General features: G+C 39.9%; 1 protein-coding gene across 1 annotated transcript; it reads left to right on the forward strand.

Moving 5' to 3' along the window:
* Nucleotides 1-2,809: 2,809 nt before the first annotated feature.
* On the forward strand, nucleotides 2,810-3,712 carry K444DRAFT_516117 (carbohydrate esterase family 1 protein; the record flags this gene model as incomplete). Its single annotated transcript, XM_024873657.1, has 1 exon — nucleotides 2,810-3,712. One exon carries the CDS (start codon nucleotides 2,810-2,812, stop codon nucleotides 3,710-3,712), a length of 903 nt encoding a protein of 300 aa, XP_024743856.1.
* Nucleotides 3,713-10,280: the final 6,568 nt, after the last annotated feature.

Below are 10,280 nucleotides of genomic sequence, written 5' to 3' on the forward strand. Positions count from 1 at the left end.
CTACCGTCTCGGACCTGCCCTACCATGGCCAGGCATGCGGCACGACTGGACTCGACCAAGGGCAAGTTTTGGTGAAGCAATCTGCGGTCAGTGACGATCCTTCGGGAGGCGATAAAGGTGACCTTGTTCCGCCTTCTTTGTTTCGGTGCAAGCTCACAACGGCTCTCCAAGGAACTTGAGGGGACCCCGGGCCAGTAAGGGGGCAAGCTGACTAACGCTACCATGGCCTGTGGTGCCCCACCAGTGGGTTGGGTGCCACCCTTGCCCTAACCGCTAAGTTTTGCTCCCCGGAGGTTAGCAGCTGGGGTTCCTTGGCGCGAATAAACCCCTTGGTGCCACCTTCCAAAGCAAGACCCAAAAGATAAGGAAGGAGGTTTTAAGGAGTGGGGTACCACTTTTCTGGAAAAACCTCTTTCAACTGACCCAACTCTTACTCCGAAGAGGTGGCATTTGCCTCTAATAGTGATTTCTAATTGCCGAGTATACTAGTCTTTTCCAGAATTCTGCAACACGGGCGGCAAACCCAGTAGAACGGGTCAATCGTCTCCGGGCGTGGGATATTTGTCAGCAGATTCCATCAATCGAACCATTAACAAAAATCTACAGGACCGAATGCCAAGAATGCCTAATGCCATTTTCCTTCCCGGATTGTGATTTCGGAGGCACAATAATGTGCAACGCAATGGTTTCCCTTTACGTACTTCCAACGTTACAGGCCGATTGGATAAAGCGACAAGTCTCGAGACAATCCGCGCTGAGTGACCGGCCGCGGTCCTACGCATCGCTACAAGGCAAGGAGAATCTTGCGTACAGTTGAAAAATAGAGGTAAATTAGTTTTTGCATATCAAACTAATAAGTATAGGGGCAGTGGGGGTTGACGTGCTACGGAGGAACATGCGATCAGCTGCCAAGGAAAGGAGGAGATGAGCGTGGGTTGCCTAGTGTACCTCACCTTTGGGGGCAGGGGGGGGGGGGGGGGGGAGTTCCAAGACTGAGTAATATTGGATCAGAAATAAGGCGGGTGGAACTCTATCAAAAGTCCGCTTAATGCACAATTTTATTGCAGCCAGATAATTCGTGTTGCACTCCGGTTCAGAGTACTCCTTAGGCCAACGGGATTTCTTAAGGGCTGGGACCCATTTTATTAGCTCTTCGGCCTGAAGGGTGCTGCCGAGGAGAAACTGGCGTATGGCAAGGTCGCACCAGCTTGAGCGACAACTTGCATCTTGCATCACCGGTCCTCAATACTCCATTCACGTTCTTTTCAATCTGCAATAATGGCTATAGCCTCAAAACTTGATCAAATCAGGTATAACTCGATCGAGAAAGGATTAGGTGCCTTCCCTCGTCTCTTTGAATCTACACGTTCTGATCTTGGTATCGCATTATCGTCCGGTACTATCCAAATTGTCTTTGCAACGGCTGCTACCCCAGGTACAGCTCAACTTCTTCTAACTAGCTTCCTTATTAACGTACATAGTTATCAAAAACTTGGTACTCGGCCTCATCCAAGCTTTGCGGATCAAACTAGCTGCTCGTACCCTCCCTTCCCGAATAACTAACATAACTGCCTCTGGTAATCTTGCTATGCTATACGGGCGCGTAAATTCGAACTAGTTAGAGATTGCATTAGCTATCCCTCTAGTAGAGTAAATTATCACGAATAAACCCAATATATTAACCTAAAATAACCCAAATATCTGGCATGCAGTATTTGAGTTAGTCGCGCAAACAAATCTCGCCACGCCTTTAATTGTCTTCGAGAACGCCGTTTTCGGTACGCTACTATAATTCAGCTTAGACTCTCAGAGGGGGGTTAAGCAAACACGCCCCGGCCCGACTTCTTAGATTCGGGCAACCGATGCTGAGGCACAACAGGCAGTGGGAAGCAGCGTTTGATGCACGTGATGCAGCCACCACACCACCGCCACCGCCCTCAAATTATGCACTAACTGGCCGTGGGATCTTGAGCCTCAAGGAATCGATTTCTCAGAAAATAAATTTTCTGGTAAACTAGACTGGAGAGTAGTAGACGAGGATCAGTAACTGGAAGAAACGACGGAGAAGAGCGCTAGAGAACTGGACCTGCTGATGTACAGTACTGGTGTAGACCTCGACGACATCAAAACCTTGACTCATTCGAGAATATTGTATATTTCGTTCAAAATCGGTTGTTATTTAATGGTGTTTAATGTCAAAGACTTGATATTTTAGGAGATTCCAGGCACAGGTGCGCATTACACATATAAACACTCTCATATGCAGAAAAAGGAGTTTCGTCTCATCACAGCCCATTTCACATTCCAAACTCCATTGAAATTGAACCGAGGTAATGACTTGTCAACCTCAATTTCCTCCAATCGTGTCTTAGGTCTTTTCAACTACTAAGCAAGACATCTTGCATTTAACGGCGTTCTCAATGAGGTTCAACGTTCTACACGTTTCTATTGATGTACACTCACTTTTTAGCGTCGTCGTCATTGGATGCGGAAGAGGAGATGCCGCTCCTTGTTACTTTAAGCGATCGATTCAGGGGCAAGCTAAGCGAAAATGCGGGGTCCAATCAGTCATAATCTCACGTCGGGAAAACTCCCCCCTCTTCCCATTTTGCCAGTAGCCATACGTCGTAATAATATAACCGGCGGAACGGGGTCCTCCGAGTATCACACAAGGCTGATTCTTGGCCTGAATCTATTGAGCTTTCGCAGTGCTTATATTCGATGATTTTTCCTGAACCCCTCCTGTTTCTCACCACCCAGCTTCCACTCTTGTTTTTCCAATCCCACGAGCCTCTTATCTTCAATCAACATGATTCAAGTTCAATTCTTTCTTGGTGTTTTCTTCCCTCCACTTGCCTTCCTCTCTCTACCATCTCCAGCACTCAGTGCAGCCGGCTCTCTCGTCCAAATTAAAGACTTCGGCACCAACCCCACAAACGTAGGCTTCTACCTTTACGTCCCATCGAAACTCCAAGCCAAGCCCCCAATCCTCGTAAATCCACATTGGTGCCATGGCACCGCACAAGACTGCTTTAAAGGGACGCAACTCGCGACTCTGGCCGATACTCATGGCTACATCATGATCTTCCCAGACTCGCCAAACACGGCCGACAAATGCTGGGACGTCTCCTCGAACCAGACACTCACCCATAACGGTGGAGGCGATAGTCTAGGAATAGTCAGCATGGTGAAGTGGACACTTGCAAAGTACAACGGGGACCCGAGCCGTGTTTTCTCGATGGGAACTTCGTCTGGAGCAATGATGACAAATGTCCTCCTGGGCTCTTATCCCGATGTCTTTGCAGCTGGTTCAGCCTGGGCTGGTGTAGCGTTTGGCTGTTTCGCAGGAAATGGCTTCGATGTTTGGTCCGATCCTTGCGCCACCGGGAAAATCATCAAAACTGGGTCCGAGTGGAAAACCATCCTGGACTCCACGTATCCTGGCTTCAAGGGCTGCCGACCGAAGATTCAAGTCTTCCATGGAACGGCAGACACAACACTTTATCCTCAGAATCTTCAAGAGGAGATAAAAGAGTGGACTGCTGTTCTAGGATTACCGAGCACGCCTGCTAGCATATTGGCGGATCATTACGAGAAGGGCTGGACAACATATGTTTATGGGGACAGGTTTCAAGCTACGAGTGCCCAGGGGGTGACGCATAATATTCAGACGAACGAGACGGTCGTGTTGAACTGGTTCGGTTTGAATTGACTTGTAGTAGGAGTAGGTAGTTTAAAATCAGAACAAAAATGAAGGGGCTACAACTTTACTCATGTGATCTAGGGCCGCTTCTGCCTAGCATGGGCAGCACCCTGCCTGTGGACGCTATACACTAAGCGAGAAACGGGATATTCGCCTGCCTTTGGATGCATTCCCTTCCTCTAAAGTCTCAGATGACAATTGAGCTCAACAAAGCCAATTTCCGTCTTTGGACCTGAGCAGTCGCTGCTCTAATCTGAGTTAAGCCCTGAGTTCTGAGTGCGCTAGTGAGTCAGTTAGATCACGATTAGAGGGGGACCCCTTTCTAGCTCCCTCGAGAATCGGTTACAGTTTCCATATCATTTGTATATAAAATTTTGCAGACCTTATTGCCTGTAATATAGCTACTTCTCTAAGCCTATTAAGAGATCGTGACAGTGACCGTTCTCGGTCCCCTGTTACGTTTATTATGGGTCCTTGCCGGAGCCAATTTAGGTCCCCTTTTTAACCGAAAATTCGCAGAGAAGCGTCGCTTAATGCTCTCGAAACTTCCCCTCAACTCTCTCCAAACAACCCAACTCGTATACAAGTGTACGACTTCAATTTTTCTAAGAGCTTCAACTAACTTAGATGCTATAAGAATTCGCGTGCGACAAGTGATTTTACATAGTTGTTTAAAAAGGTACAAAAAACGGCACTACGAAATTTTCAGGCTCGGCAACGATTGCTGAGCAATCGATTAGTAATCGATTGTGTGCACTATTGATTAGCTATCGATTGTAATCGATTGGTAATCGATTACTAAACGATTATTACCCCGCACCCCACGAAAGCTAAGCACTAAATTTTTAGTACCTATAGCCTATAATTTAGCGACCGTGGCCCTAAAATTTAGCGATAAGCAGCCTATAATTATAGGGCTCCCTTTTCCTCGCGATTGACAAGCCTCGAAGCTCACTTCTCACTTTCTCTCTCCACTTATTGCTTTTTACTTTTGTATACTCGCCCTCTTAACCCCTCCCCTATTAAAAGTTGCCAAGCTTATAGGCCCAAGGCAGCTAGCGTATGGGAGGGCTAGTGGGAGACTAGTAGATTTGTACTATTAAGGGGCCTTTCCCCGCCTTTAATAATGAGAACCAAGGCTTTTAACTACTTGAATTTAATATTCCCTAATCCCCCCTTTTACTTTTATACTTTTATATATAGAGAGAGAGTAAATATTTTAGGTAATAGTAAATACTGAGAGAAAAGGAAGGAGGGGCAGTAATATGTAAGCGCGGCCGATTTTTGGTAGGGTAAATCGTGACAGACCCCCTTACTAGTATGGACTATATCTTACCGGATACAGGAATAGCTATTAATATCATTTTAATAGTACTAATGAGCGATAAGCCAGAAGGAGTCTTTTCAGGGGCTTGTTGTACGGTAAGCTACCTAGAATAGGGGGCAGCTTGAAGCCGAGACAAGATGCAGGAGTACCTTAAGTACTAGAAAAGGAGCAGAGTTCTAGATACTTTCTTTAATAAAGTAAATAAGAGAGAGCCTTACCTTTATTATATATAGTATAGTACTCTACTAAACTCCTGGATCTTCTGGCATTAGAAAAGGGGTAAAATCAGACGTATGTAGGGATTAGCTCGCTAAATAATCGATTGCACTATTGATACCTTATGATTGTGGCATCAATTGTTATCGATAGTGCAAAACGCCAATCGTTGCCGAGCCTGCTACGAATCCTAGCGTCCGTTGATGTCTAGGCTCCTAGCTCCTTCTACATTCTACTATTTCATGTAAGGCGAGCCACAGTCTCCCCAGGAGCGAGTTGCAGTAAACAAGGGGAATACGATGCCCCGGTGCTGCCGTATAACAAAATACCGTACAGGATTAGGCCACATTGGCACGCCTCCGCAGCTTAAGAAGAGCAGGCGTGCTTCGTGGACGTATAGTTGGTCCGATCCAAAAGCGACAAAAAAAAATAAAAACCACCACAATACTAATTGATATAAATCGTATTAATTAAAACTATACTATATACTATAGGAATTAATTCTATGTTCTCAAAATTATAATATCTTTATTATTAAGGAAGTTATAATGCACGTGATTAAGCGAGCAAATATATTGGCGTTTTGTATGGTCGTTTTTTTACTTTGGTTGTCACGTGACTGCCCCCTAAGTTGACCGCTCTTCTATAATTATATTAATACCTCAATAACCACAAACCCAATCAAGTGCCCCTTTTGCATACTTCCAATAGCTACCTCTGTGAGGCTTCAGAAACGCAAGCGAGCTAATTCGACTCTTGATTCAATTACAGTTCTCACCATAGCTGAAGAAGCTGCAATCCAAGCATCTATTAACGAACGGCATGGGAAACCCTCTAATATAGAGGATAATTCTGATGAATCAGATATTGAATAAAGCAACGAAGCAGAGCTTGAAGATTCGGCTCTCTTTTGGGCTCAGCGAAAGCTTATTATTAGTGGTAATGAGACGATTATTTTGGAGAAGCCTATATTCGCATAGCTAGAGCAAAGACTCACAGAACAGACTAGTAAGTTTCTTATTTTATTTTCTTATTTTTATATTATAATACAAGTATACTAATATTATTTCTAGCTTCCCAGATGCCAAGATTAAGGTGGTGGAGGCACTTGAATCTTGTTCGATTGAGACTATACGGAGATTTTGCAACCGTACGTTCTACTGGATGGATGCATATCGGAAGGGATTAAGTATTAAACAAGCTGCTTGGTGTATACGGAAGCAAAAACGCTATAGAACGATATCTAAAAAGGTAATAGACGAATGGGATAATATGCAAAAGTAAGGGAAAGAAGGTAGCTAAGTAATAAGTAATGTTTATGGATTTAGTTCAGCTAAAAGTTAGCTTGAAACCCATATAATTAGGGCCCTACCATATATATAATATATATAATACCAGAAAAAGCTATATTTAGTATTTAGGAAGGTTAACTTAAGCTTATAGGACTTAATTATTATTATTATATTAATAATAAGGCTGGTGAGATGCCGCGATCTCCCCCTAAAGTCCGGGATCACGTGACCTTAGCGAGCAAATATATTGGCGTTTTGTATGAGGAAAAATCAAAAAAGTAAAAAGGGTCCGTGCACTTTGAACCTCGATTATTAATGAACTACAAATTATATTAAAAATCTGATTAATAGGTATTTTTTGCCTCGTTCTACTCTATAATCGCATCACTTAGTATTAATTAATTAGGGTTGTGGTTAAAAAGTTATTATGGGCGTAAAAGAGCGACCGTTTTGTCGCTTTTGGATCGGACCGACTGTATGCAGGCGGACGCACCTCGGCGATAGTGTATTAATTGAATAGAAGGCAGTTGGCTACTATATCTGCTAATCGCTATGAGATCCAGATAGCAACGATGCTGCATTAAGCAGGATTTATGAAAAAGTTTAGGAGGTTTATGCAAATTCTAGCAAGGCAGAATTATACCGACGTTGGCACCTAAACAGTACTGGAGAAGGATCATCTGGGTTAAAGGAGAGACATACAGCGGTGATGCCGCGTCAAGTGGCTTTGGGAGATTCATACAGATTCTAGCAAGGCAGAATTGAACCGACGTTTGGCACCAAAACTATACTAGCGAAGGATCAGCTGGGTAAGGGAGAGATATGCAGCGGCGATGCCGCGTCAAGTGACTTTGAAAGGCAGATATTAACACCGATACTCAAACGGTACTGGCAAAAGGAGTAAAGGATCAGCTGGGGTTGCATTTAGAGATACAGTAGAGATTCATGCATCTGTGATACGGCACTCAGAAGGGTCAAAGAATGCCCAGCGGCACTTAGCGCTGAGGCAGGCCTGATGTACGTGAATGTAATGCTCGCCCGATCCCAGGAGGGTTGAGCCGCTCTCCTCACTCACCTCCATACAATGCAAGAGCTTCCGTATTCAGGCTGTAGTGACCCCGTGACACGCACACGCTGGACGGATTGAATAGGCTCCTTCCAGCTGAACTCTCAGCCAGTCCCAACACGGGAGCGTGGTACGGTCGAGGGAAGCGACATTCAAAGCGAGAAATCAAATACATGGTAAAACACCACCAAATTAACTAGGGCGTTGACATCGGAAAGACAAGATGTGAAAGGTAGAAACAATTGGTATATTATACTACAAAGCACTAATTAGTAGAAAGCTAGCATATCGGCCACATCCCTCTCCAGTATATGTCTCGTATGCTAAACCGGGCAAGCCTCTTCCATTTCCCATGAATACTACTCAAGGGATAACTAATATTCGATGTTTTTTCTTAAGTGTTACAGGGTCTGTCTTCAGTACGGTATTAAGGCGGAGAAAAGGGCCGGCTAGTGGGCTTCGCAAGAGATCGGTCTGAAGTTTATCAATTTAATCTACGTCGATGCAAGCGGCCGTCAGCATACCCTTAGCCTAGCTTCTGAGGTGTACTTACTCGGAGGGTGGCGTATTTGGTTTCTTATTACGCAAGCTCCACCGTGCGCCAGTTTGTCCATTTGATTCCGAAAATGTCTTTGACACTCTTCGTGACACAAGCTTCTTCCGCATATGACTGCTCCACTATCGATGTTTTGGTTTATACTACTGAAGTGCGTTGACTAGCACTGGGAGACAATTCGCGATAAAAGCTTCATAACTGTAGATAGTGTACTGCTTATTAAGGGTTAATAAGAAGACCGACTTCTGGGATATACTTTTTAGTAAATATTGTTTTTTATTTAGCTTTTTTTCTAGCTACTTTCAATTAATATATTAACTTTATTAAAAAGCTTTTTAATAAAGCGGCTATTTATTATTTAATTATATTTAGACTTCTAATATTACTAAATAAAAACAAATATATAATAGTTATATAAACTCTATTCTTTTAATAATATAATTAAGCTAAAAATCAGGCAGTTTAGAGAACCTAATAAATAATTATTTAGCCTTAAAAGAAAAAGAAATAGTAAATAAACCTTAATAAATATAAGGTAATAATTAGAAAATATTAGATAAAAAAGAAGCTATTAAACTATTTCAAATAATTATAAGTTATACTAATATAGCCTTATATAGAATTTCTGAAATTTAGAATATTATATAAATAGATATAGACTAAAAAACTATTAAATAATAACTATAACTTTATAAACTTATATTAAAAGACTAGAAATACTTAATTAGATTATTTTATTTTATTATAAATAGTTTTCTATTATAGGCAAATAACTATTATTTATATTTTATATAAAAATAAAAATAAAAACTAGAATAATAAAATAGTAATTTTATATAGAATTAAATATATAATTATTTATAGAAACTTTTAGAAAAATACTTAATTTAATATAACTAATATAATTATAAATATAATATTTAAATAAAAAAGTAATAAATTCTTTTTTATTTAAATATTTAGTATTTTATATATCTTTTATTTCTTTATTTAAATAAATCCGCTAAATAGATTTCCTTATATTTTATATTACTAAACCTTAAACCTATATTTTAGTTAGTATATTAAATAAATAGAATAGAATAGAATAACGGCTATTACTCTTATTTTATTTAAGCTAAAAACCCGTTACTTTTATTTTATTCATATATTATTCCAGTTATTCATAAATAATTATGAATAACTTGAATAACGCACGTGATCTATGCACGTGATTGAGCTAGCCTAATAGAGTAAGGCTTTCGGGGGGCCCGCACCTAGTACTACCTCTCTATCTAACCAGGTAGTAGTGGCACTTGGTAAGCGAATCGAAATTTAGTAATAATTAGTTTATTTATTATAGAAAATCTATATTTAAATAGCCTTATAAGTATTAGCTTAGCTTATATAAGGCTGCTTAATAAATATCTTAGTTCTTTTCTTTAAATTCAAATATATGTCAATTTACTATAATTAATTGACTTCCACGTGACTTTTATATAGTTATTCATAATTATTCATATTATTTATAAATAATTATTCTATTTTACTCAAATTATTTAAGATATTCGTTACTCTTATTTTATTCAAGTTATTTATGAATTATTTATAAATAACTTGAATAACTTGAATAATTCTTTAATATACTAATTTTAGCTTATTAGAAGCTCTATTTTATAGTCTCGAATTCTGTAATATATATAGGGTTCTATGTAATCTAAAGGCATATAACGAACCTCGAATATTGCGGGTATTAATTAGAGAGATTAATAGCCCTTTAATATTATAACTAACTACTATTTATATTATAAGTATTAGACTTATAAATTACTAATTATATATATATTATTAGAGCCTCCTATTTAGAAAAGGCTTTCCTGAACTTTATAAAAGGAACTGAGATTAGTTTTATATTAAATTTAATATTATAGTTTTATAATTTACTAATTTATTCTATTATCTTATTACCTACTAACAAATACTTTATAAACTAATCTCTTTACTCTTAAAGAAGATAGTTTAATAAGTAATTATATCTTAAAATCTATAAAATATATAATTTCTTACTAAAGCTATTTCTATAAAAGAAGTTAACCAAATTAACTCTAATATAGGTAATAGTAAAGACTTGTCTAATACTT

This window comes from Hyaloscypha bicolor (genome assembly GCF_002865645.1).
Source record: "Hyaloscypha bicolor E unplaced genomic scaffold K444scaffold_10, whole genome shotgun sequence".
NCBI classification, from domain to species: Eukaryota; Fungi; Ascomycota; class Leotiomycetes; order Helotiales; family Hyaloscyphaceae; genus Hyaloscypha; species Hyaloscypha bicolor.